The following is a 27,605-nucleotide window of genomic DNA, read 5'->3' on the forward strand; positions in this document are numbered from 1 at the left end:
TATGGTTTAAATAAGACCCAGAGTCTCATAACATAATAATCAAAATATCCAGAATAGAATCCAAATTACTCAGCATGCAAAGAACTGGGAAAACCTCAACTGACATGGGAAAAGACAATCAATAAAGGGCCAGTTTTGAATGTCACACAGTGTGGAATTATCTAAAAAAAGTCTTTTAAAGCAACCATGATAAAAATATTCCGTGAAGTGAGAGCAAACATTGGTAAAACGGATGGAAAGATAAAATCTTTCAGCCAAAAAGAATAAGGAGGAGGAGAAGGAGAAGAAGGAGACGGAAAAGGAGGAGGAGGGAAGGAAGAAAGAAGGAATCAAGTGGAAAATGAAAACCAAATGAAAAATACAGTAACCAAAATTAAAAACTCACTAGATAGGCTCAATAGAAGAATGACGATAAGAGAAGAAAAATATGTTTCTGTTTATCTTAAAGATAAGGTTAATATAAATTACCCAACTGAACAAGACAAAGAAAAAAAGATTGGGAAAAAAAATAATCAGTGCCTCAGGGAGCTCTGGGACAATACGAAAAGGCCTGATATTCATGTCAGCAGAGTCCTTGAAGAAAGAGGAGAGCATATATAGAAAATATATTTGAAAAAATAACTGCAAGGAAGCTTCCCAAATTTGGCAAATGAGATAAACCTACACATTCAAGAAATTAGCAGAACCTGTGAGATGGACTTGGAGTTTGGGGTTAGTAAATGCAAACTCTTGCATTTGGAATGGGTAAGTAATGAGATCTGCTGTATAGCACAGGGAACTATATCTAGTCACTTGTGATGGAACACGATGGAAAATAACGTGAGAAAAAGAATATATATACATATATACATATGTGTGTGCATGTGTATGTGACTGGGTCACTTTACAGCGTAAATTAACAGAATACTGTAAATCAACTATAATAGAAAAAATAAAAATCTTACCAAAAAAAAAAAAAAAACCAAACTAAGCAGAAACCAAATTAGATGAATCCAAAGAAGTCCATACCTAGATCCATGATAATCAAACTGAAAACTAAAGACAAAAAAAAAATACTGAAAGTAACCAGAGAAAAATGACACACTACTTACTGCCAGAGGAACAATTGGATGACTGTGAGGAGTTGCAGCTGTGGCTCAGCAAGTTACAAACCTCAGTAGTATCCATGAGGATGCGGGTTCGATCCCTGGCCTCGCTCAGTGGGTTAAGGGTCTGGCATGCCATGAGTTGTGGTGTAGGTCAAAGATGTAGTTTGGATCTGGTGTTGCTGAGGCTATAGCATAGGCCAGCAGCTGCAGCTCTGATTCAACCCCTAGCCTGGGAGCTTCCATATGCCACAGGTATGACCCTAAAAAAAAAAAAAAAAAAAACAGAAAAAAAAAAAGCATGACTGTGGATTTCTATACCCAAAATGCCAGTAGTACCTTATTGGTTGTGACAAACCAAAATATCTTCAGATGTTACCAAATGTCGGTGGGGAGATGGGGGGAGGAATTGGCCCAATTGAAAACCATTAATCCAGTTTGAGTTTTCCATTTTTCCAAACAGATTTTTTTTTTTTCTTTTTGGCCACATCCACAGCTTGTGGAAATTCTTAGACCAGGGTCGGAACCCAAGCTGCTGCAGTGATAACACCAGATCCCTAACCTGCTAGGCCACAAGGGAACTCCCCAGATTTTATTTTTAAAGAAATGTTCTGGTTTGGTGTGCTTTTCAATGATAGGGTTTAGGACTCTAGATTAAATTAACAAACATGGAGCAGGTCCAAGGTACCCAGTCGCTCATCTCCCATTAAGAGGAACAACAACAACAAAAAATCACTCAGTTCCAAGTTATTTTAGGTTCAGTTATTTATAAAAGATGAGCACTTAGAGTTCATTTTCAAAGAGCCTTAGTCACTGAATCCTTATCCATTCTCCTTATCCAAGGAGGAAATTGCAATCTTACGAGAAGAACCAATGAGGAGAGAACATTCCTACCATTTGTCGAGGTGTCTGCAGTTGAGATCAACAGTCGAAAGCAACCCTCTGAGAATAGTATTCTGATTGCTAACCAGAGGTTCTTACCATATGAAGACTATGTTTAATTTCACATGGTAGGGGTCTAAGAATTACAACAGCTGCAAGAAATGCCATATTGGGGAATATTGTACATACAGCAAATATTTGAATTGGATACCCTTGTGATACCTTGAATACTAGCAACCCCCAAATATGCAGATGCAAGCAAATACTGAATGTGGCTGTCCAATTGGTTTTGGTGCCTTTTAAATGTCAATCAAAGAGAAAAAGAAAATTTCTCATTGTTAGAGAAGCAATTAAATAGAAATAAGCAGAAACGTTACCAACTAGTTTGTCAGATCAACTTAGATACTTAAAAAAAAAATTTGACACACACAAAATTTGACACCAGATGTATGAACTGTTTAGACTGAGAAAACCCAGTAATGTTCAATAATTGATGTGAAGTAACCACATGCACTACTTTTTACTTTTTAAACTTTGATAGTTTCAAGTGAACCGGAGCCGTAATTGGCTAGTGCACTGGCTTGAATAAACATGCCCGTTAAAATTTTATTTCTTTAGCTCTAAAGATAGAGGTTGCAAAGGGCTACTAAAATAATCTTTTCTTATTTGGCAAGGTCTTATAATTACACTGACCAGTCATGACAAATTCATCGCAATTTCTACTTTCCCTTCTCTTGGCATTTTTTCCTGAAACCCAACTTTAATGAAACCAGCTTTCTTTTGCCAAAACAGAGAAGACAGAAGACGTTCTCTTTCATTATTATTCAACAAACCTTTTATTGATGATCACGCTGTGACAGGCACCATGGTGGGTTCTGAGGTCACAAAAGTAAGACACAAATCCTCAATTAGAACTCCAAAGGGGCTTATAATCTAGTAAGGAAAGGAAGTGTCGAGATAAAAATTACATTATAAGTTGGCAGCTGCTTTTCCAGAAATAGGACGTAAGCCCACAGGAGCAGAAAGGATTGTGGGATAAGCCCACAGGAGCACACTGCCTAGGAAAACGGAGACAGGCTTCACAGAGAGAGTGGCATTTGAGCAACATCTTGAGCTCGGTGAGGTTTTACAGAGGAATTAGGGGACGTGAATTCTTCTATACGTCTGTACATGGAGACCAGCAAAGGACAAGGGCCTGGGATTCTGATCAAGCCTGCCACATGTCTAGGAAACGATGCCAGGGAAGAGGATGATAGGTGGGGCTCCTGGCGGCCCCATCTTCCCAAGTCTTTAGCCGTAAGGAACTGCCATTGTAGGCACCTCTTTTTGGCCTGAACCTAAAGCTCACAAAGCTGGCTGGGGTTCAGAATGTAGACTAACACAGCAAAGCACACAAAATGGGATGTAGCAGCTCTCAGAGATCTAGAAAGGCAGATGTGGGGTAGGGGCTGTGGGCATGCAAGAATTTTCATTTCCAGTTGAGGAATTAGTATGTTGTCATCTAAACAACTGAGGAGACCAAGAGAGATTTTGCATCAGGGATATGACATAATCGGCTTTGTTTTTCAAGAGTGGTGTGGGGAGTAAATTAGAAAGGGAAGAAACTAGTCTTCAGGAACCTAGTGAGGAAGCTGGTACATTAGTAATGTGAGTGGTGGGTTTTTGTTGTTTTTCTTTTGTTCTGTTTGGTTTTGTTTTGTGGCTCCACGGCATGCAGAATTTCCTGGACCAGAGATGGAATCCACGCCACAGCAGTGACAACACCAGATCCTTAAACCAATGAGTCACCAGGGAACTCCTGGGTGGTGATTTTTGCTCTATCATAAATTATGACCCAAAAATAGTTCCATACCTGTAATAATATTGTCCTCAAAAATTTCTCATCCATGTAGCTCAAGAACGAATTCAGTGGGGTTGGGTGTGTTTTGTTTTTTTTTTTTTGTTTTTTTTTTTGGCTATTGTTTTATAAAAAGTCTGTTGGCAGTTTAAAATCAGGACATTGATTTTCAGTCCATTCTAATCAGATTTTAAAGCTTCTACTCCTTTATCTGATGGCTCTTTAGAAAAAGAATCTAACATTGATTCCAAGATTCTTGGGCTTACCTTAACTATGCAATTTGGTTTGGTCTGCCTCCAGTAAACAGGGTGATTGCAAGCAAATGCAAGTCACTGAGGTGTGTGTTGCCTCCTATCCTCCCAAGATCTTAGCTTCCACCCCTTGAAGTATGAAATCTCCTTAATACCATGAGCTGCAAGACAGCGAATAATCATCTAGGCGACAAGAATTCTCTCTCATTTTTTTAAACTGTGTCATGTGGGAGTTCCTGTCATGGCTCAGTGGTAAGGAACACAACTAACATCCATGAGGATGTGTGTTCAACCCCTGGCCTCACTGAGTGGGTTAAGGATCCAGCATTGCCATGAGCTGTGGTGTAGGTTGCAGATGTGGCTCGGATCCCAAGTTGCTGTGGCTCTGGTTTAGGCCAGTGCTACAGCTCCGATTCCATCCCAAGCCTGGGAAATTCCATATGCTGAGGGTGTGGCCCTTAAAAGACAAAAAAAAAAAAATTTAAATTAAAAATAAACTATCATGTTAGGAATAGTTGAAGACACTGGGAATGTTTGGTACAGAGAAAGTAAGCCTTAGCTGGAATACACTAGCTGTCTCAAGTATTTGAAGACCTGTCATGTAGAAGATGGCTTCAATTAACTAGCTCTACAGGTCTGCAAGAGTTAAGACCCAATGGTGGAATTTAAATGGTGACAAGTTTTACTTTATCCTAAGGAAGACCTTCTAACCATTCCTGCAGTCTGAAGTCAGCAAGGGCTGTCTCAGCCGTAGACTTCTGCTTCCTTGTAGCTTTGCAAGGTTCTCTGCAATGGACTCGATCCTCCTTGGTCTAGTACCTCAAATACAAGTATTCCAGAAAGGAAACATTGGATTAGGTTGAAGTGACCATCTGAGATGTACTGATTTGAACGTTGAGACGAATGGACCATTGCAGTAGCATTTAGAAAAATGGAGATTGAGTTCATGAAATGAAACAAGGATACAGTGCTGAGCTAGTAACAGCATCGTGAGTTTCATTTATGGAGTTGCTATGTGCCAAGCACTCTGCTGAGGACATAACAATGGATATCTTATTTAATCCTCCTAAGAACCCTAGGAAGTATATATTGGAGTCATCTCCATTGCTCAGATGAGGGAACAGCCCAGAGAAGTAAAGATATTTAAGTGATCTGACCCTAGACATGTCTAGAAGGTTTCGGGTTTGGCTTCTCCCCCCACTTCAAGGAGGCTGTTGCCCCATGAACATCTGCCCACTAGGCACTAGCGTTTTCTCAGTTTCTCTGGTGGTAGTCAGGGAACCAAGTTCTTAGTGAAAAGGATGCTTAGCCCATGTGAATTTGTTGTGTTTGTTTTGTTTTGTTTCCTATACCTTAAGCTACGTTTATTTAAATACATGTCTAATTCTATACCCCAATTAACCCATTGAAGTTCTGAGATGATACTATTAGGATAAATATGTATCTTTAAAGGAAGTCCCCTGATTTAGGTTACATTCTTGAAGATTGGTTAGTTTATTAGATTTGGGGTTCAAGAGTTATACAAAGAAATTTCACTTGGTTCAAATTGTTTGAAGAAGCATAAATCAGACTGGGTTGAAATTGTTTTGTATACCTCTCCCACTAAAATATAGGACCACTTTTCTATCTTTGGTGCACGGAAGGTATTCATATAAACTGATGGAATGAATGAATGCATGAGTGAATACACGAATGATTGAAATTTTAGCAATATCTCAAAGAGTCTCTGCCTTTTGCTTACCAGTTCAGTGGATGATTTGTAAGGTCTGCTACTTAATTTATTTCCTTTTTTAACTAGTTCCTGGATTTTTCTTACCACAGTCCTATTAGACTAAGGCTGTAGGTTTCGTACATGATATGGTCTAGTTTGCTTCACTACAGATTATACTCATAACCCCAGCCAGCTGTGCCCTAGATGCAAGCTTCGGTCCCAGTGGAGAGCAGTGTGGCTTCGGATCTCTGAACAATGACCCCTGTCATAGGAGAGCAGGACAGTTGGCTTTAATGAGAAATTAGTAGACGCAGGTTCGAGTGCTAATAAAGAAGACATATTATTATTGGTAGTATTAAGGAATTGCCAACAGAGCTGGGTTATTACATTTCCGTAGAGTTCAGCATATTGAAAAGTGGTCTCAAAATATATTTCTGATATTTTTTAATTAATTATGCTATAGTCTGAACACATTCTGATTTTAACTGGGTAGGTTTGTTTACGTCTGCTGCTGAGAGTTTATGCCTAAGTGATTACTCACTTAGTGACACTGAAAAGGTATTTCCAATGTATCACCATTTTGAGTAGAGACATAACCCTGGCATGAAAAAATTGTGTTTCTTGAAGAGTTAAGGAAATGCAAGCTGAAAATGAAAATCGTTGTTTCATCTACTTTATTCCCTATAGGATTTTATTTTTTTATTTTATTTTTTGTCTTTTTAGGGCCGCACCCTCGACATATGAAGGTTCCCAGGCTAGGGGTCGAATAAGATCTACGGCTGCCGGCCTACACCACAGTCACAGCATCATGGGATCTGACCCACATCTGCGACTTACACTACAGCTCATGGCAACACTAGATCCTTAACCCACTGAGCAAGTCCAGGGATTGAACCTGCATTCTCATGGATACTAGTTGGATTTGTTAACCACTGAGCCATGACGGGAACTCTCCCCATAGGATTTTTTTTTTTTTTTTTAAGCATAGTGGCACCTCCTATGGGATTTTAAATTTCAGTCTTGAGTGACTTAAGCTCTCTGTTCAAGTGCTCTTTGTACCTGAGCAGTTATGAGTGACTCTGGTGCACATGACTTGGCACCTTTCATATTATCTTCTCCCAGGTTCAACACTGTTGAATGCCACATCTGCCTTGCCAGTTACATTAGTAAACATTCTAGGAGATGCCCCAGAGAGTTCCTTTTAAGTTCAGTTTTGTCTTGCTTCAAAATGAAGCTCTGGTTCCCCTGTACCTCTGCCTTTTTTCTGGTTTTCCTACATTTTCTGGTGGCATGGGGTTTTGTCTCAAAGATGGGTGATTATTTTTCTCCTCGAGAATGAAGTAGATGGTGTGGCTGATTCCATGCACTGATACTGAGTTGTGATTTTAAAAATTCCAAAATCATGCCCCTCGACAGATAGGAAGGAGATGTACAGAAACACTATAAATATCATCCAGAAGCTTGCTTCAGGCCATTAAGCCCAACCCCACTTTCTCCATTAGGCCTTTTGTAGGATGCTCTTGTATTGCCGCCGTCTTCAGAGTTTATGTGAATTAAGAGAATCTATTATTACAACGACACACGAGCTTTGGAAATTTAAAAGCACACACACTGTGGAAGCATGGCCTGACCCTTTTAATCAGAATTTACATCCAAAACTCACCAAGCGTGAGACCCTAAAATCATCTGCAACCCTCTCATTAAATATTTAATCTGGTTTTCTTCCTTCTCTCTTAGTCTCACTCTGACTCAGCATAAGGTCAGGATTCCTTGACTGGTCCTCACTTGACTTTAAGAATAACTCCGTGAGAGGCCAGAGGCCCTCTGAAATGGTCGTTTAATCCAACCACATAGATCACGTGATTGGTTGCTCCGTGGCCTCAATTATGGTTGTGTTAATTATGCTCTTTGTCCTGCCTTCCTTTCTCTGTTTTTTGAGAGGTTCCAGGGAGCAAGGTTGCAGTTCTTCAAGAACAGACCTTGGCCAGGGTCCACCCAGTAGAGCGCTTATCACAGCACTCTATCTAGGAAGCTGTCGGGGCACGTCTGGCTGCTCCATGCGATTGTGGCCTCTGGAGGGCAGAAGCCATGACTTCCTCAGCTCTCAGTCCCTTTCCTTCCTCAAAGGTATATCACACACCTCCCGTGTGCCAGGCACCAGGGGATACAAAGAGGATTACATGCAGTCCCTACTCTCAAAGAAACCCTCTGTTTAGGAAGAGAGAAAGAAATGTAATGAGCATAATAATAATGAGTGGCATCCGTTTACCATTGCCCGTGTGCCAGGTTTTGTGTTAAGCATTTAATGGACCATCCCAATAAAAACCCCGTGATGGAGAGACTTTGGGCAGCTCTGTTTCATCATTGAGAAAACCCACAAAATTCTGTAACTTATGCACAGACAAGAGAGTCTGGAAAAAAGCATTCCCTTAATGAACCCCTGAATGATAGAGCCTATGGGTCCCTATGCCATACAGCAGAAATCAACAGAACATTGGAAATCAACTACAATAAAAAAACCTTAAAAAAAAAAAAAAAAGATGTAGGCTGAGAAAGCGTATCCAAGAACTAGGAGCATTTAGGGTCCTGGAAGCCAAAATATGAGATGATCTCAAGAAGGTAAAACATGTTGCAATGGTGTCAAGAAGAATAAGAATTAATTCAGTGTTTCTGGGATCATAATAAGCAAATAGGTATTTGAAGGCAAGGATCTCGTAGCAGTTCTTCACTCATGTATTGCCTGTGCCTAGAACATGCCTGCACATCGGATATGCTCAATAAGTGTCTATGGAATGAATTAATGAGTGAATAATGTAGGGAGGAACTCAGATTGCCCAGGGTTAAGGTAAAAGTAGGATGTTAAGAAATTTAGTCTACCGAGAGTATACAATGTAAAACTTGAAAGGAGACTACATGGAGTCCAAAAGAAAAGGACTTTGTTACAACTAAAGAAATGGGAGAAATGAGCATCTCATAGGAGGCAGTGGAGGAGAAGATGAAAAGGCATAAGAGTCAGAGATAACTAATCATAAGGTTCTGGAGTAGCAGAAATGTATGGGAGATCCCACTGTGACCCAACAGGATCAGCAGTGTCTAGATCGGCAGCGTCTTGGGAGTGCTGGGATGCAGGTTCAATCCCCGGCTGCTTTGATCCCAGGCCTGGCAGAGTGGGTTAAGGATCTAGTATTGCTGCAGCTGCGGCTCGGATCTGATCCCTGGTCCGAGAACTCCGTGTGCCATGGGGCAGCAAAAAAAAAAAGAAAGTATGAAATCAAGAATAAAGATGAGTTATGGACTTATCTATGTTTGCCTCATGAAAAAGAGCTTCTCTGCTTCCTGAGGGAGGGTAGAAAGACATGGTAGCCGTGCCCTGTTATCTGCTTTTCTGACTTTGGTCCTCCCTTTGTTTCAAATCTGGAGATTTCCTTTTCTAGGTCTTAAGCTTGCATTTAAATTCATTTTGTTACATTTTGTATAGAAATTCATTTTGCATGGAGTGTGTGTGTGGGCGGGGGGAGAGGGGTATGTTCCCTATCAATTAAATCTTTCATATTAACCTGAAATTCACTTTATTTTTTTTAGTGCTACACCTGCAGCATATGGAGGTTCCCAGGCTAGGGGTCTGATCAGAGCTACAGCTGCCAGCCTACGCCACAGCCACAGCAATGCTAGATCCAAGCCACGTCTGCCACCTACACCACAGCTCATGGCAATGCCAGATTCTTAACTCACGGAGCGAGGCCAGGGATCGAACCCACAACCTCACGGTTCCTAGTCAGATTCATTTCCACTGTGCCACATCAGGAACTCCTGAAATTCACTTTTTAAATCAAAGCAAAAGGATATTATACTTAACAATCTGAATGGACTCAATTGAAGAACAAAGCACAGCAAAAAGGAAAGACAAGGAAGATAAGATGAGTTAACCTTGCAAAATAAAAGGCTTAGGGTTGGATACAGTCAGGAACTGAATCAAAAGGGGAAAGGGAAAAGAATGTGTGACGATCCAAAGAAACGTTTTATGTAATAAGGACTTTAGTTACAGCAAGATTACTAGAGTAGTGACAAGTGGATTTGAATGGTACTGGAAATCAGAAAGTCCATCTTTCAGTAGCTCTCTTGTCAATACGTTGTATAAAATTTAGATTTTTACGGGTGTTTAAAATCATTTATACCTAAAAATAAATTATACAGCCTAGAAGTCATGATGAATGTGACTCTATTACAAAATCACAAGAGAAGAGAGGGTCTCATATCTTTCTTTAGGGGGCGAAGCAAAATGAGTTACCAGCAAGCTTTCCCTGAGCAGTAGCCTGTAGGATTGTACAAGGCCAGAGAAGGAAGAAGAGTCCAGGCAGAGGGGATGACGGCAGGGTGGGGGTCTTAAAAGCTGGAGCTGAGAGTGAGCAGTTTTAGGACCAGGATGAAGGATGTGGTTTGGGACTTGTGGAAGGTAAGCTAGATTGGTTTGACAGGGGACATTATGGGTGATTGAGAAATTTGAACTCTTTCTTAAAAATGGATAGCAAGCATGTGATGGGTTTTAATCAGAGGAAGGATAAAATTAGATCTTTATCATTTAAAAAAATTCTAATGACTTTCAGATAAACAGATCAGCCAAAATAGATAAGGTTGGTGGCTTCTGGAGAAACAGCAAATATTGGATGAGCATGAGTAACACTGTTGTCCTAGAAGTGATATAAATTCATTATAACCTCTTTAAAAAATCTCCCTGTATGAGTGGTCTTGAAAGTGTCAGTACTTTTATCCTAGTAATTTCATGTAGAGGAATTGATATTTCGGGAAAACAAGATACAAGATAGGCCTTTAGAACAGCATTCGTGATACTAGTTCAGAGTGCTTCAGACGTATGAGTGAGGGAGTTCCCTGGTGGTCTAGTGGTTAGGATTCAGAGCTTTCACCTCTGCAGCCCAGGTTCAGTCCCTGGTCTGGGAACTGAGATCCTACATAAAGCTGCTGCATGCCATAGCCCCAAAAGAAAGAAAGCAAAAACAAAAACAAAAAACCATGTTGCTGAAACTGAATAAGTAATCAAATGATTGGTTTCCAATGTTTCCACTGTTTTTCACCAAAGAGAAGAATGGTTAATCTACATTCACCAGGTAGTTGTAATAAATCCATTAATAATGTTCTGAAAATTATATTAAGTATGTGGAAAAATTATGATACCTGAAAAAAAAACAGAATAGAAAAAAGTACTTTATTACTTTAGCATGATTACAACTCAGAACTATGTTTAAACAAACCTTAAGGACATGCATCCATCAAATTATGATGGTGGGAGGTTTGTCCTTCTGTTCTCTCTTTTTCCAGTTTTCTTAAGTGTACTGAATTCATTTTTATAATGGACAAAGGTGGAAACTTTGGGACTATTCATTTGGGACTTATGTTTGAGTTTCCTGAAACATCAAAGTGATGGTAAATAGTAAATAATTAGAAATCCACCTAGTATTCAACTCGGGGTTTACACATCGGAGACACTTAATAAATGTCAAGGGGAAGTTCTAACCATTTTCCTTCCCCTTGGGTCAGAGTCCTAGAATCCTGTCATAATGCATTAGAAGTGATACAGTCATGTAAACTTACATAGGCGCACATAGTGAGGGGAAAAAACAGCAATAACAACAACCTCTTCCCTTTTCCAAATCCACACCTGAAGCGTTGAGAGGACTCTTCTTCTCTGTGCAAGAGTAATTGTAATCAGCCAGTCTCAAATAACAGAAAATACTTTATTTCAAACATATATCATTTCATAGTTATTTTTTTTCTCTTGTACAAAGGGAGCATTGATTACTTTCCCTGAGACCTGTATCATTTTTCTTACCTAGCAGCTCTTGGCCAAGGGTCAAGGGTCTGCTCTCCCTGTGTTCAAATTTTTAATGAAAGAGAATCCAAAGGCATATTTAACCTATGAAATTCTGATGGAGATTTAATAACCCAGATGTTTTCTTCTCTTGGCCGCACCCACGGCATGTGGAAGTTCCCAGGTCAGGGATCGAACCTGCACCACAGCACCCAACCCAATCATAGTGGGTTGCAGTGATAATGCCGAATCCTTAACCCACTGTGCCACAGGAGAACACCCAGATATTTTCGAATGAAAGCATTTTGGTTCATTAGTTGATTATGTCTTCATGCTGTGTGCCAAAGCAAACAGATTTTGGTTTAAGATGGCTTCTTTTGGGGTTCAGAGCCATATTTAGAAGAAAAGATTGTTTTTCACTGTTCGTATATTAAATTGGAGACAAGTTTAAGATTGAGCTGGGGGGGTAACACGGGGGTGATCTTTTCACTGTTTCTGTATCAGGAGGACAGAGACCAAGCCCCCAGCACTCAGTCTAGAACGTGATGTTGGCCAGCCCAAGTGTTTGTGGAATGAAAGGGTATGCGAATTCGTTCTTCCCACTTTAGTCACATGGTCTGTCTCATGTTTCAGAGCATAGCCCAATTCTTTAACCGTCTTTGCAGGCAAAAGGAGTGGTGGCAGGAGAACATGGTTGATATCGAGGTGACTGACTTGACCGTGGAGGGTTTGGACTGTCGTTCAAAGCAAAGAAATAGGCAGCAACTTGGTGATGTGCCATGAGGGTAGCCTGGGGGTCTACCTACCTGAAAATAACTCTCTACCAATTTTTCCTAAAATTTAAAGTTCTCACTGGAGTCTGGCCCGTTAAGGGCCTCATTCATGACTTGTATATATCTTATCTCATTGGCTTGAGGAATTATTCATTTCCTAGTAGCTCTTTGATTAATTCATTCAGTATCACTAGTAGTAGGACCCCTGTGAAAATGGAACATATTTCAGTTCATTGAATGTATAGGACAAGGGTGTATGGACACAAGAAGGGCTCAGGGCTGTGACACAGTGCTTGCGGCCCTTCTAAATCAGGGGTCACTTGGACAAATCTAAAGGCCAGGGCAGTGGGGAGGGGGGCATCAAATTCAAATCAGCCAGTATCTACCAAGCACTTCCTTCATGGAAGTCAATGGAATAAGTGTCCATAGAGACCAAATGAAGGAAAAATATCACAGGGCCTTTTCACTAAAGGGAGTTACCATTACAGTGTCTGGGAAAGAATTAAATAAATATACATTGATGGGATGTTTGCTGTGTATTAGGTGCCCTTCCCAGTGCTATGGAAGTGTCATCCGATTAATGCTCTTATCGACCCTATGACATGGGTACAATGACTAGTCCTTTTACAGATCTGGAAACTGAGACACAAGGGAATCCAAAGCCTTTGACAAAGCCCCAGCATTTTGACTCCAGAGTCCTTGCTTTTAAGCATAATTTTATACTGCCTTCCAGATGAAATTTGTGTGTGTGTGTGTATCTTTTTAGGGCCACTCCCGTGGCATATGGAGGTTCCCAGGCTAGGGGTCCAATCGGAGCTGTAGCTGCTGGCCTACATCACAGCCACAGCAATACCAGATCCAAGCCGAGTCTGTGACCTCCACCACAGCTCATGGCAACGCTAGATTCTCAACCCACTGAGCAAGGCAAGGGATCGAACCTGCGTCCTCATGGATACTGGTCAGATTCGTTTCCACTGAGCCACAATGTGAACTCCAATCACAATGGGAACTCCCTTTAAAAAAAAAAAAAAAAGTATTTCAGGGCCTCTGGAGAAAGGGGAAAGAAAAATGTGAGAGTAGGTTCAACAGAGCACAATATGTCTGTTATGCCAGGTTTCATCTCCCTCATTCCCTGAAATCTTATAAAATATGAAATATACAAAGAGTCATTTTGCTTGTTGTAAGATATTTGATTTGGATATATCTTGGAAGACCCTTATTACCCCAAGCCTAAGTGTTCGGTCTGATCCTAAATATTCTTGGCTTGGGGTAAATTGGACCTAAGGGAATTTTTCAGTTGTTGTTTTTGTTCTAAAATCTTAGCCAAGACATATTTTCTTTTTGGACTTGCTACCTGAAATGTGGGCAGCTGAGTAGAGTTACTTGGTGGCCTTTGATCCCATTAGAGAGTTCTGAATGGGTTTCTCAGATCTTTGAATGAAATATGATATTAAAATAACACCAAGCTGAAGTCATAGGAGATTGCCATGTAATGTATATGGCCAGAATAATTAAGATTTAGGGAAAATAAAATGTTTCATTTGGCTTCATCTCCTCGCTTATGACTTTGCTTTCACTCTTCAGTGATTCTTTTTTTGTATTTTATTTTTTTGCTTTTGAGGGCCACACCCATGGCATATGGAGGTTTCCAGGCTAGGGGTCCAATCAGAACTGTAGCTGCTGGGCCATCAGCCTATGCCAGAGCCACAGCAAAACAGGATCTGAGCCGCGTTTGTGACCGACACCACAGCTCACAGCAACACCAGATCCTTAACCCACTGAGCGAGGCCAGGGATCAAACCCGTATCCTCATGGATCCTAGTCGGGTTCGCTTACTGCTGAGCCACGATGAGAACTCTGTCACTCTTCAATGATTCTTAACTCACCTTTTCATGTAGCAGAGACACAGCAAACATAAAATCTCTAATTCCAATGTAGGGATTTTTAAAGCGCTCAGCACGTGATAGACAGCAGCACCCTTTATCACGAGAAAACCCAGTGACAAATGTTGCTAACAAATTTGAATTTCTCCAAGTTCAGGCCCTGCTCTGATGTCATCTTTTCATACTCTTTTATCTTCACCAATTTTTGCTTTATCGTATTTGGCCGTTTTAAGGAGGGCTAACCCAATGACCTTGTGTTTGCAGATGGATTGTGTTTCATCTGAGTCGTATTATTTTACTAAGGGTAATCTCTGGCCTTTGCTTTCTGTTCTCTCACCAGTGGCCAGCCGTAGTAACTCCTTGAGTTACGGCAGAATCAACAGTATTTCAGCTGTTGATTGTGGGATTTTTTTAGCCAGTGTTGATAGGAAGCTTCCTATGTACCCAGGAGGACCTGTACTCATGTCTCCTTAAATCCTATCCCCTTGGCACCTCACTTGCCTCACCTGAGCTCTGGCCTTGTGCCCAAGCACCTTACAGGACATCGGGGTCGCAGAGCTGATAAAGATGTGGCCCTTACATCAAGTACCGACAGTCCACTGAGAGGCACATAAATGAACCCTGCATGTTGTTATGTCTCAAACTCTAGTTTAAGCCATGCTACACAATCTTTCCAGTTTCTGTAGCTGACTAATGAACTCAAAACGGCAGCGCAGAGGAGGAAGCAATGTGGATGTATGATTTCCTTTAAAGTAGCCTACAGATTTTGCTGGGAAAAAAAATGTTCAAATACTCCTCTATAAAACCCTCAGAATCTGGAGTTCCCGTCGTGGCTCAGTGGTTAACGAATTTGACTAGGAACCATGAGGTTGCGGGTTCGATCCCTGCCCTTGTTCAGTGGGTTGGGGATCCGGCATTGCCGTGAGCTATGGTGTAGGTCACAGATGCGGCTCGGATCCCTCATTGCTGTGGCTCTGGCATAGGCCGGCGGTTACAGCACCAATTAGACCCCTAGCCTGGGAATCTCCATGTGCTGTGGGAGCAGCCTTAGAAAAGGCAAAAAATAAAAAAAAATTAAAAAAACAAAAAAACCCCTCAGAATTAGCCTAGGAAAGAATATCTTAAATACTGTCATTTACCAACTGAGTGGAAGAGTAAAATACTCTTTTTGTGTTTTTATTTTGAAAAATAACAGTAATAAATGCAGGCCTTACCAACTCACTACTTTGAAAGTGTTTTCTTAAAGTGGTAGCCCGTCAAAGAGAAAGACAAGTATCGTGATTATCACTTCTATGTGGAATCTAAAAAAATGATACAAATGAATTTATTTGCAAAACAGACTCACAGACGTAGAAAACAAATGTTTGGTTACCAAAGGGGAACGGGAGGGAGGATAAATTGGGAGTTTGGGATTAGCAGACACAAACTACTATATATAAAATAAACAACAAAATCCTACTGTATAGCACAGGAAACTTTATCCATTATTTTGTAATACACTATAATGGAGAAGAATCTGAAAAAGAATAAATACACACACACACACACACACACACACACACACATTGTGTGTGTGTATGCACATATATCACTGAATCACTTCGCTATATGCCAGAAACTAACACAACATTGTAAACCAATTATACTCCAATTAAAAAAACCTTTGTAGTCAGTCAAATAGATATTTCAGAAAGGGAGAATTAATTTCCCTTTGGGTTTCTAACTTAGCTTTTTGGGATTCACACTGCAAAATTTCCCAGTGATGATACTGAGAGGGGAAACCAGATGCTGGAATTCATCTTTTAAGGGCTTAAGTTCTGCAACTCATCTTCTAAGCAAGCACAATGCTTCCCCATGCTTACTTTATCTCTCTCGTTTTTTAAAAATTTATTTTAGTTTTTAGCCATGCCAGTGGCATATGAAAGTTTCTGGGCCAGGGATCGAACCCACACCACAACAGGGACCTGAGCCACTGCAATGATAACCAGATCCTTAACCCACTGTGCCACAAGGGAACTCCTCTCCCTCTTGATAAAGTCTGAGTTGGATGGTGGGAGAGCCATTCACACTGTTGACTTATTTGCTTCTGTTCAGCCTGTGGTGACCGTCAGTACACAAATCTGTATTTAGAAAAGGCCATTTGGTTGAAGATGTTTATTCTATCAGGGCGCTGCTGGCCTTCCATTGTGTCAAGCACATTCTTCTATTTTAAGTTAGTGGGATTTTTAGGATGTAAATAATCTAGAAACAAATTTCTGTGACATTTCTTTAATATTCTTCCTTTATTTCTTCTTGTTTCAGAGCAAAGAGATTGCATTCCAACTTCATGAGGATCTAATGAAGGTTCTTAACGAGCTCTATACGGTAAGCATGTAATCTTTCTTTTGCAAAAATCTTTGATTTAGAATTCGGGCTTGCAGAAACACTTCTCTCATTAGAACTCATTCCAAGCTGTGGTGTGGCTGAATGCATGACTGGTTGAAATGTGGAACCGAGTGGATAGGTACATACTACTACATTCTTTGGCCTCTCTCTCCCAATTCAGGGAGCCTGTATTCAAGTAAATATGTATATGCAGTCAGAACATTTTAAGAAACTGAAGCATAGATGTCCCAAAAAGAATGTTTTTAATTGGTTGGATTATAGCTGATCTGTATATATATGCACCTCCAGAATATTTGAGGGGGTATCCATTTTTCCTTCTTGGCAATAATTTGCTTTTCAAAATTTAAATTTTATTCAGGTTAAAACATAATCAGAAGAAATTAAACAATTAAAAAAACAAAATTAATGAGGTTGCAAGTTGGAATTAGTCACATGCCTATGTAAATTCTGTTTTGTTTAATGATTTTTTTCTTTTTTTTTTTTTTTTTTTTGCTTTTTAGGGCCACATGTTCGGCATATGGAAGCTCTCAGTCTAGGGGTCGAATCAGAGCTGCAGCTGCTGGCCTACACCACAGCCACAGCAAGACAGGATCCAAGCTGAGCCTATGACCTACACCACAGCTCACGGCAATGCCGGATCCTTAACCCAGTGAGCGAGGCCAGGGATTGAACCAGCATCCTCATGAATACTAGTTTGGTTCATTAGCACTCAGCCACAACAGGAACCTCCTGTTTAATGATCACATTATTAAACGCAAGTTCCTTTTGGAGGAATTTGATGAGTTTTTATTTTATAAGAGAACCACATAATGAAAATTAAGTAACATTAGTTTGCTATGACTATAGATATTTGTGTTTTCATTGCACATTATTTGAATTATTTTACAGACAAATTAAACCTGAAACGTTATTAAAATACGTTTTTTGATTTACATATTCATTTGTTTCTAAAAAGCTTGTGTGTAAAATGCAGTTTTCTAAATTAAATTGCTTTTAATGCTCCATTGATACTTGCTAATTGAAATAAAATATAGTTTTAAATTTTGTAAAATGAAGGATATTCTTATAAAATTCACTTTCCAATTTTTGTCTACATGTGTGATAAATTTGTATTTTTTATATAGCATATTTGCTACACCAGTACTTCGAATTGAATTGATGCTTCCTCAGTATTAGTTCCTCTTTCAGAAACTTATTAACTTTATATGCAATAGCTTCCCACTATAAGATTATATCCATATAAAAATACCTAATGAAGGTGAGTTTTTGATGATAGAGGCTGTTTATTAGCCCATGCTTTGTATAATTTGTTTATTTCTGATAACCTAAGGTATTTCTAGAAACCCTGAATTTAGAATTTAAAAGTTAAATGAGCACTGTGCCTCTTAGCCTTCCAAAGAAAGAAATTCTGTGCCTTCTTCTGTGCCTTCATCCATTGCACTATTTTTGCTTTTTAGGGCTACATCCATGGCATATGGAAGTTCCCAGGCTAGGGGTCAAATCAGAGCTACAGCTGCCAGCCTATGCCACAACCACAGCAACACAGGATCCAAGCTGCATCTGCAACCTACACCACAGCTCATGCAACACTGGATCCTTAACCCACTAAGCGAGGCCAGGGATCAAACTGGTGACCTCGTGGTTCCTAGTAGGATTGGTTTCCACTGCGCCATGACGGGAGCTCCCATTATACTATTTTAAGATGAGGGATTCATGGAGTTCCTTTCGTGGCTCGGTGGTTAACGAATCTGACTAGGAACCATGAGGTTGTGGGTTCCATCCCCAGCCTAGCTCAGTGGGTTAAGGATCCGGCGTTGCCGTGAGCTGTGGTGTAGGTTGCAGACACGGGTCGGATCCCGCATTGCTGTGGCTCTGGCTCTGGTGTAGGCCAGAGGCTACAGCTCCAATTCGACCCCTAGCCTGGGAACCTCCATATGCCACGGGAGTGGCCCAAGAAATGGCAAAAAAGACAAAAAAAAAAAAAAGATGAGGGCTTCAAGGCACTTTCTTTGTGGTTCCATTTGCTTGTGCTTTGTTTTACCTAGAAATATACTATCAATCTCTAATACTTGAAAAAAAAAAATCTGCTGGTTGTCCCAGACACAAGCCAGTTGCTTGTGGTCTGGAAGTAGTAGTACTAGTCAGAGCAACAGATAAACCTGACTATCAAATACAAGAAAAGTCGGTAGAAGGTCATGAAGATTTTATCTCAGTGAGGAATGTGTCTAGAGAAATTTCTCCTGGACTCAGCCTATTAATTGGGATTAGACATCTAGGAGCCTCTGTAGTTGCATCAAGTAAGTTGATACCTCTTCAGAACTCTCAACATTATGAGTCTGAAAGCCTGAAGAAGCCACATTCTAGAAAAGACCACCAGAGTTGGAATAGCCCTATCAGTCATTTAATCTCTCAGAATCAGTTGAGGAGACAGGCAGTGTGGTTTTCTTAGGTAGTCTGGGAGTTCCCATCATGGAACAATGGAAATGAATCCAACTAGGAACCATGAGGTTGCGGGTTCAATCCCTGGCCTCGCTCAGTAGGTTAAGGATCCATTGTTGTGTGAGCTGTGGTGTAGGTCACAGATGCAGCTTAGATCCTGAGTTGCTGTGGTTGTGGCATATGCCAGCAGCTGTAGCTCCAGTTGAACCCCTAGGCTGGAAACTTCCATATGCCGCAGGTGCGGCCCTAAAAAGCAAAAAAAAGAAAGAAAGAAAAAGAAAAGGCAGTTTGTAGATCATTTTGAGGCTCTTGGGAGAAAATTTACTTTAGCATGCTCATTAGAGGTCAAAGGTCATGTTCTGTGGGGAAAGACCCTCATATTACACACATGCACACTTTAAAAATGATGTTTGGTCTTTTTTGCACTTGAAATTTAGATACATAAATTCTGTCTTGTTCAAATGAAAGCAGAATTCTCCTGTGGTGTAGTGTGTGAAGGATGCAGCACTGTCACTGGTGTGGCGTAAGTTTGATCCCTGGCCCACAGGCATGGCCAAGAAAAAGGAAAGACAGACAGAAATCTGTCCATAGACATACCCAGTTTACATTCAGAAGGAAAGAAAAGCTGAGGAGTATTTGAACAGGGGACCAGGGAATGTGGTTTAGGTTCTTTATTTAACCATTGACTGGTCATTGACAGATTTCCTTTTGAGTTGCATTGTGCAAAGAATTTTGTATAGCTGATGATGTAATAATGATTGTTGAAGTAACATGCATAAAATGTGTAACCTCAGGGGACGGAGGATGCTATGTAATTGCTTTGCAAGCAATTATTCACTCTTCCCTTTCTTGCAACCCTTGATACTACTTGGGAGTTGAGGAGAACACTTTTAACGCTACTGAACTTCTTTACACCAGTGCAACGCTTTATATTAAATGACAGTCAACCTTTGTGGCAGGCATTAGCCTTATGTGTGGGCTTCCCTGCTCCAAAATAGCTCTTATACAAGTCTGTTGATGATTCCAAGCATTTTATCAGAAGGTTGCCTGAAATAAAATACAAATGCCCAGAAGAATAGAAAGAGGGAGCTCTCTCTTGTGACTCAGCGGTAAGAAACCCGACTAATGTCCATAAGGATGCAGTTTTGATCCCTGGCCTCACTCATGGGTTAAGGATCTGGCATTGCCATGAGCTGTGGTGTAGATTGCAGACATGGTTTGGATCTGGCATGTCTGCTGGGGAACGATAGGCCAGCAGCTGCAGCTCCAATCAGATCCCTAGCCTAGAAACTTCCATATGCCTTGGATGCGGCCCTAAAAAGAAAAAAAAAAAAGAAGAAGAAGAAGAATAGAAAGAGATGCCTTGTGATCCTTTATACCTTAAAGTGAACCGAGTGTTATCAGATCCTTTGAGAGCAGATTGTATCCATGGGGCATGAAGGCCTGGACTTCTGAGCAGGAGAGAAGATGGTAGCATCTGAGTGCCATCTGGAAGGAAAAGAAAGGCTTTGAAGACATGCATCCCCTCTTCTGTGTTTCTGCCTCAACGTTGCCTTTATGTTTAGAACCTCAAAAATGGTTTGGACCCTCCGTTTGAATTCTTAAACTATCACAAGGGCCAACCACAGCAGTTAGGGTTTAGTTAGTCCTTGGGTAACAGAGGTACTCAGAAAAATGGCATAAAGAAGATAGAAGTTTATCATCTCTCTCAAATAAAAGAAGTTCAGAGGTTGACAACCCAGGACTGGTATGGAGGTTACATAAAGCCATCAAAGAATCAAGCCTCTCCTAATACACTGTTCAGAGAAACCTAATTGTATCTTTGTCCTTCTAATTCGGGATAGTTGCTGGAGCTCCAGCCAGTACATCTGTATTCCTGAGATGAAGAAAGGAGGCTCCAACAGATGGAGAAAGGAAAGAAGGGCAGGCCCTCTGTCTCTTAGAAAGACTTAATGAAGGCTCTCTATAACACTTTCATATACACCTCATTGGCCAGAACCATAGTTTCACTAGACTACAAGGAATTCTGGAAATTATGGTCTTTTAGGTGGCCAGCTCATTGACAACTAGTTAAAAATCAAAAATTTTGTTATTTGGAGAGAGAAGGGGAAGTATTTTTAGGTAACTAGCAATGCCTTTCAAAGTAGCTCACATTTATTGCAGGCGTACTGTATAGGGGTAGTTATTGTGCTAATAAGCACATTACTTCATTATTTTATGCAATCCTCACAGCATCTCTGAGGCCATTACTATCATTATCTGCATTTCACAAATAAGGAAACTAAGGCTCAGAGAGACTTGCCCAGGTTGCACAGTAAGCAGTGCAGTGGGTTCTCAAGTCCAGATCCGGCTCCAGAGCCTATGCAGGTCTTTCATTTTATCTCTGTTGCCATAGTTTTGGGGAACCATTCTCTAACAAAGCTCTCTGAATGGTAACACCTCCCTAATACCACAAAGCACCTAAGCCATTTGTCACCTGCTACTTTGTGTTTTCTTTTTTAAACTGCCTGGCTGAGAAGGTGCCCACCATGGGGCCAGGAATGGCAGGTGGTTGTAGCCAAGTCAGCTGGGCAACCTTCTCAAGTCATAAATGCCTGCCTGCCTCTCCCCAGACTCGTCCAAGATTCTGATTTACCAGATCCAGAGCAAGGCCCTGGCTTGTGGATTTTTTTTTTAAAAAAAGAAAACTCCTCTGATAATTCTGATTACACCAGTGGGTGGTGGTGGTGGTGGTTATTATTATTATTATTAGCCATGTCCTGCTGTGGCTTGAGATGAGATCCCAGACCAGAGATCAAACCCAGGCGGCAGAGATGGAAGCACTGAGTCCTAATCACTAGACCACCTGAGAACTCACCTCCTTTGTATTTTTTAGAGTCAATGGCATTAATGTTGCTTTAACAAAAAATAGATGAAAAATTGAACCTGTGCCTCAGTGGCAACCTGTACTTTAAGAAGTTAATTAAAAAATGTTAATTTAGGAGTTCTTTGATAGCCTCCTGGGTTTAGGCTTCTGCGATTTCACCCCGATGGCTCTGGTCACTGCTGTGGTGCAGGTTTGATCGATGGCCCAGGAACTTCCACATCCTATGGGTGTGGCAAAAAAGAAAGAGGGAAAAAAAAAAGAAATATTAATTTAAATGATCTAACAAAAAAGAAAAATTAAGTTAAAAATATAAAAACAAACTAAAAAGAAAACAACAAAAAAGAAAAATACACACAAAAAAATTAAAAACTTTTTTAAATGATCTAACAACTGAGACTCATTGGGCCAAAAGTAAAACAGTTAAGCAAGATCCTCAGACTCCCTTTCTAAATCTGATCTCCTGATTAACTTCCTTTTGAGTTTAACCCGTGAAAGAGAATAAAAAAGTAGAGTTATGAAAGCAAGGAAAGTGCTGTACTTTAAGGAAACAAAACTGACTAGACTGGGAGTTCCCTTTGTAGCTCATCGGTAACAAATTCGACTAGTATCCCTGAGGATGCGGGTTCAATCCCTGGCCTCGCTCAGTGGGTCAAGGATCCCATGTTGCCATGAGCCATGGTGTACATCACAGCCTCGGCTCAGATCTGGTGTTGCTGTGGCTATGGTGTAAGCCAGCAGCTGTAGCTCCAATTCGACCCCTAGCCTAGGAACTTCCTTGTGCCTCGGTGCGACCCTAAAAAAAAAAATTGGCTAGACTGGCAGCACATTTGTATTGGAACCTTAGCTCTCTTACCTGATCTGGCTAAGATGTCTCTCACATACATATGAGTGTTTATATATGAGAGAAATTGATTATAAGGAATTTATTCATGCAGTTGGCAGGCTGAGAAGTCCCAAAATCTGCAAGCAGCAAGGTGGAGACCTAGGATGTAGTTCCAGTCCAAGTCTGAAGGTCTGAGAACCAGGAAAGCTAGTGGTTAAATTCCAGCTGGAGTTCAAGTCCAAAGCAGGAGAAGACCAGAACTTACCCTGAAGACAGACGCAGAGAGCAAGCTCTCTCTTATTTAGCCCTTTTGTTCTGTTCAGGCCCTCCATGGAATGGATGAGGCTCACCCGCACTGTTACAAAGACTAATGTATTTATTCCACAAACAGGGTTTTGAATGCCTCCTCCTGTGCCAGACCGTTGTAGATGTACTGGGGATTTCGCCATGAATAAAAACAGACCATGTTACTTCCTCTCAAGGCATTTCTATTCTAGGAAGGAGAAACAGACAGTAACCAAATAAAGGAAGAGTATGGCAGGTGCAAGTGCTAAGAGGAAAAATAAAGTGAATAGAGATAAAGCATTCAGAACACTGTCTGGCACTGCTTAATACATGTCAGTAGTATCATCCTCTTTGTCATTAGTGGAGTGGGGATGGCAGCAGCTCTTTGTCTGCCTCTCAGGAGTCAAGGTGGAGATGAGGAGTGATAGTAATTACAGATGGTTTTTGCATATATATGGTTTTTCCTTATCATGGAGATATATTACATTTGTACAGAAAAAGGGTAACTTTCTTTGAGATAAACCAAGTCAGCAATAAACGTGAATTAGACTGTGATTGGGTTAGTGGAGAAACAAAAAGACAAAAATGGAACAATGGTGACACAAAAGCTTAAAGGGAACATTCAACACAAAATTTGCCTTCATCAGCCTGATGAAGGGCTCATCATAAAACAGTGGTGTGAAATGTTAAGCCTGTGCCCCTCATACCAAAATCTCAAAAGGTTATGCTGTGTTTTAGGAGAAAAACAATTTTTCTGTCCGATGTTAATATTTCTTTGCCTAGGTATTGCAGCATTATCCTCGGCATTTTAAAAAACAAGGTGCTTACCTCACCATCCTCAGTAAACAAATTCTAATAGAGATTAACACAGATGTCATGATAAATCCACATGAAGTTGATTGTTAATTATGTATAATTGATGAGCATACTCTCCGAACATCATAGACACACGTGACTAGCCAGAGTTAAGGGTAATCCATCCTCAAGTTCCATTCAATTAAGAGGAGAGAGCTGAGAAAATGAAGATTTATCCAACCCTTACTGTGAGGCACATACAGGATCCCATTCATTTCTCTCAGCAGCCCTGTGAAGCAGGTATTCCTAATTCCAAGGTTCCTAATGAGAGCCGGGGCTCTGAATAATTAGCTCAGAATCACATAGACACAAATGAGTGCTCCCCATCCCAGCCCCGTTCTGTACCCAGGGCCCATCAGTTCCCCGCTGGACAGCTGCCTCAGGGGTGGATGTGCAGGGCAGGTGGGCACAGCTTGATCTCAGATACAACTCAGAGTTGAAACTCTTACCCTGCACCCTCTGATTGCCACATATGAAAACTGGCTTGAGCTTCCCAGACTGTTGAGGTGGGTGACCAAATGAGCAAACGCAAACAGCTTTGCACAGTCAGCTCTGATGTTAGGATATGTTCACTTGGGGTGCTTCATTCAAACAGCGCATTTCATGTAGCTTTAATGTTATGTGTGTCAACACCACCTGTTTAAGCTGTGCTTTCGGACCCGGTGATTAGCGCCAAGTATCCATTACAGGATATTCCATGCACCTTTGTTTTCTTCCTTCTGAGCCCGGGCTCTGATTTGCCTGACATATGTAAATAGAGAAGGGCAGCTGTCCCAGTGCAAACCCGAGGCTACTGAGCCTCTTGTACAGGAGTTATGTGGAAAACAGGGTTTTTGAATGCACACAGGTATCCATCCTGGCCTTTACATATCTTTGAACCACTTATGTCTTTCAAACGTTCAAATAAAAAGCTAATTATTTCTTAGAGGAGATGGGAGGGAAGACACTGTTTGTTATTTCAAGGCCTTCCGTGAAAACTCCATCTCAGAGGACTTGCTGAGGAAAGCTTTCTTGGCTGGCTTTGTGAGCCTCCCACGAACCAGGAGCGAATGCATTCTTCTCTAATGAAGACACATGCCCAAGGCAAGGTGGAAAAGTCTTTCTGGAAGAGCCCAAGATACTTGCCACCTTGGATCAAAAGAATTTTCTCTGTACCTCAAAGAGGTTTTTAATTTTGTATTTTTTATCTTTGGTTAAGTATTTATTTTAGCTCCAGGGCATTTTGGGTATTTGAAATCTATATTTCTGGAGTGAAAATGAAAATTCATTCCTTTGAGAGGGGCTCCAGAGAGGCCTGGGTCTCAGAACAGAGCACTGAACAAAGAGAAATAAGATGTAAAAGATATGTCAAAGGCTCCCAAATTGAAAACTTCCCTGGAATACCGCATTCTCCGTGATGCCCCCTGGAAAACTTAAAAAAAAAAAAAAAAAAGTCTATGTAGAGATCTTGGGCTGACCAAGTGTTTTCCATGCATCCCTCCCCTGGCTTTACTAGACACTTAGATGGAAAGAAAGAAAGGTGTTAGGATCCTATGACTGCCTGCCAACTTCTGAATTCTAATCTTGGCCTTGACCCAGACTGAGGTTAGAGACCAGGTTCACCAGTTTAACCTGGATTCATTTTCCTGCCAAAATGATTGGGATTAATAAAATGTCCATTAGAAGGCTCTCTAGGGACAACTGTTTGACAGGAACTTTCTATGCGGATGTCTTTTTAGGACACCCTGCTTGTTAATGAGGTGAAAGGCTCCTAACTCCTTGCTTGGAATTTTTATTTTCTCTCTTGAGATTGGAGAAATAGATAAGATTGGAGAACTACCAATAAAACTATCTTTTAAAAGAAGTGAGCTGGATAAACTGAGAAAATTATTTGCCTCAGAAATGAAAAAGGAAGTCTTAGAAACTCTAGTTTGGTAAAAGTAAAAACATTTCTAAAGAATGTCTCGTGTCAAGAATCCTTCTCAAAGAGTATTTTATTCAAACTGTTACACTCTGAAGTATGATTTTTAAATGACTAGAATGCTCTAATAGCAGATACCGTCATCAGAATGTTTTGTTTTTATTGGGTAATGAAAATACTTAGGTTCGTTTGCCATTATTCATCAAAAAGGAGTATGTAAGACATAGATACGGAAAAAAATCATGGACATTTTCTTTAGATTTAGTGTCTCAAGATGGACCAGAAATGTTGGCCAGTTGCAGTGTAGAAGTCATGTGAGGGAAACGAAGATCTGTTTGTATCAGGTGATGCATTTCAACATATCTGAACTCACACGACTCTCTGATAGAATTTTAGCACCGAATGGGCCTTTAGAAATGATCGCGTGAACCTCCTCATTGAGGGAGAACCTCATGAAGACTCAGATTGAGTGATTAATTAAAGTCCAGGTTGGAACTGAAACCCGGGTTTTGTTTTCATTGACATTAGCAGATAGGTTCCTACTGTGTAGATGCTACTGTGCTGGGAGCTTTAGGGGAGAGAGTACCAGTTCTGGAAGCTTTCAGTCTGGCAGATTAAACAAGGACAAAATAGGAACAGCTAACCTTTGTCAGGTTCTGTTCCAAGCATTCTACAGAATTAGCTCTTTAAATGCTCCCCCACAGCCCCACACACAGCCTCAGGGTAGGAGAGGCACAGAAAGGTTAAGACCCTTGTCCAAAGACACACAGCTAGGAAGTCTCAGACCAACAGAGTTTAAAGACTCACACACAGGACTCTCTAGGGATTTTTTGTTTTGTTTTGTTTTGTTTTTTGTTTTTTTAGGGCCACGCATGTGGTATATGCAAGTTCCCAGGCTAGGGGTCAGATTGGAGCTACAGCTACCAGCCTACACCCCATAGCCACAGCAACACAGGAGCTGAGCTGCATCTGTGACCTGCACCACAGCAAGGCCAGGGATTGAACCCATGTCCTCATGGATGCTAGTCAGGTTTGTTACTGGTGATCCACGATGAGAACTCCATCTCTGGTGATTTTAACTTGAGACAGACCATTTGTACCAACGGAAAGTTTCAGGCAAAGGGCTCTGGAGATCCAAAGAGAGAGATCTACATTGAAGATTAAGAAAACTTCAGAGGGGAGTTTCTGTCATGGCTCAGTGGTTAACAAACCTGACTAGTATCCATGAGGACGCAGGTTCGATCCCTGGCCTCACTCAGTGGGTTAAGGATCTGGCATTGCCGTGAGCTGTGATGTAGGTTGCAGACACAGCTCGGATCTGGCATTGCTGTGGCTCTGGTGTAGGGCAGCAGCTACAGCTCCGATTCGACCCCTAGCCTGGGAACCTCCATGTGCCTCAGGTTCGGCCCTAAAGAGACAAAAAGACAAAAAAAAAAGGAAAAAGAAAAATTCAGAGGAAAGGGTCTGAAAATGGACAGGATGCTAATCATAGGAGAGATGGAGAAGCAGTGGGGAAAGTTTTTGAGGAAAAGGGAACAGTGTGAGCCAAGGCATATGACTTAAACAAACGCAAGGCATGTTCTTAGGATTTTCCTCTGGGGCCATATCTAGAAGGAAAGGAAAAAAAAAATCAGAAGTGGAAAGATTTTAGGAAGGTACTAAATGAGATAATAAACAACATAGGCAGCAAAAAATGGTGAGACACCTAGTCAAAAGTTTGAAAACTCAAAAAGCCTTCTTGCATAGATTAACAAAGGCCTCTCACCCTTTTTTTCCTCTTTTTTTTTTTTTTTTTTTTTTTTTTTA

The 27,605-nt window shown here is 40.8% G+C and overlaps 1 protein-coding gene across 2 annotated transcripts in view; it reads left to right on the forward strand.

The window, feature by feature from the left end:
- Nucleotides 1–27,605, forward strand: part of SRGAP1 (SLIT-ROBO Rho GTPase activating protein 1) — a 304,206-nt gene that overhangs the window by 166,369 nt on the left and 110,232 nt on the right. For both annotated transcript variants that reach the window (XM_021091938.2, XM_013997691.3), the window contains exon 4: nt 16,548–16,610. In XM_021091938.2, the coding sequence (XP_020947597.1) occupies nt 16,548–16,610 (63 nt within the window). The remainder of the gene's footprint in view (nt 1–16,547; nt 16,611–27,605) is intronic.

This window comes from Sus scrofa, chromosome 5 (genome assembly GCF_054392235.1).
Source record: "Sus scrofa isolate SSC_HxYL_T2T_F1_AM1 chromosome 5, Sscrofa_HxYL_maternal_Yorkshire_Landrace_v2.0, whole genome shotgun sequence".
Classification (NCBI taxonomy): Eukaryota; Metazoa; Chordata; class Mammalia; order Artiodactyla; family Suidae; genus Sus; species Sus scrofa.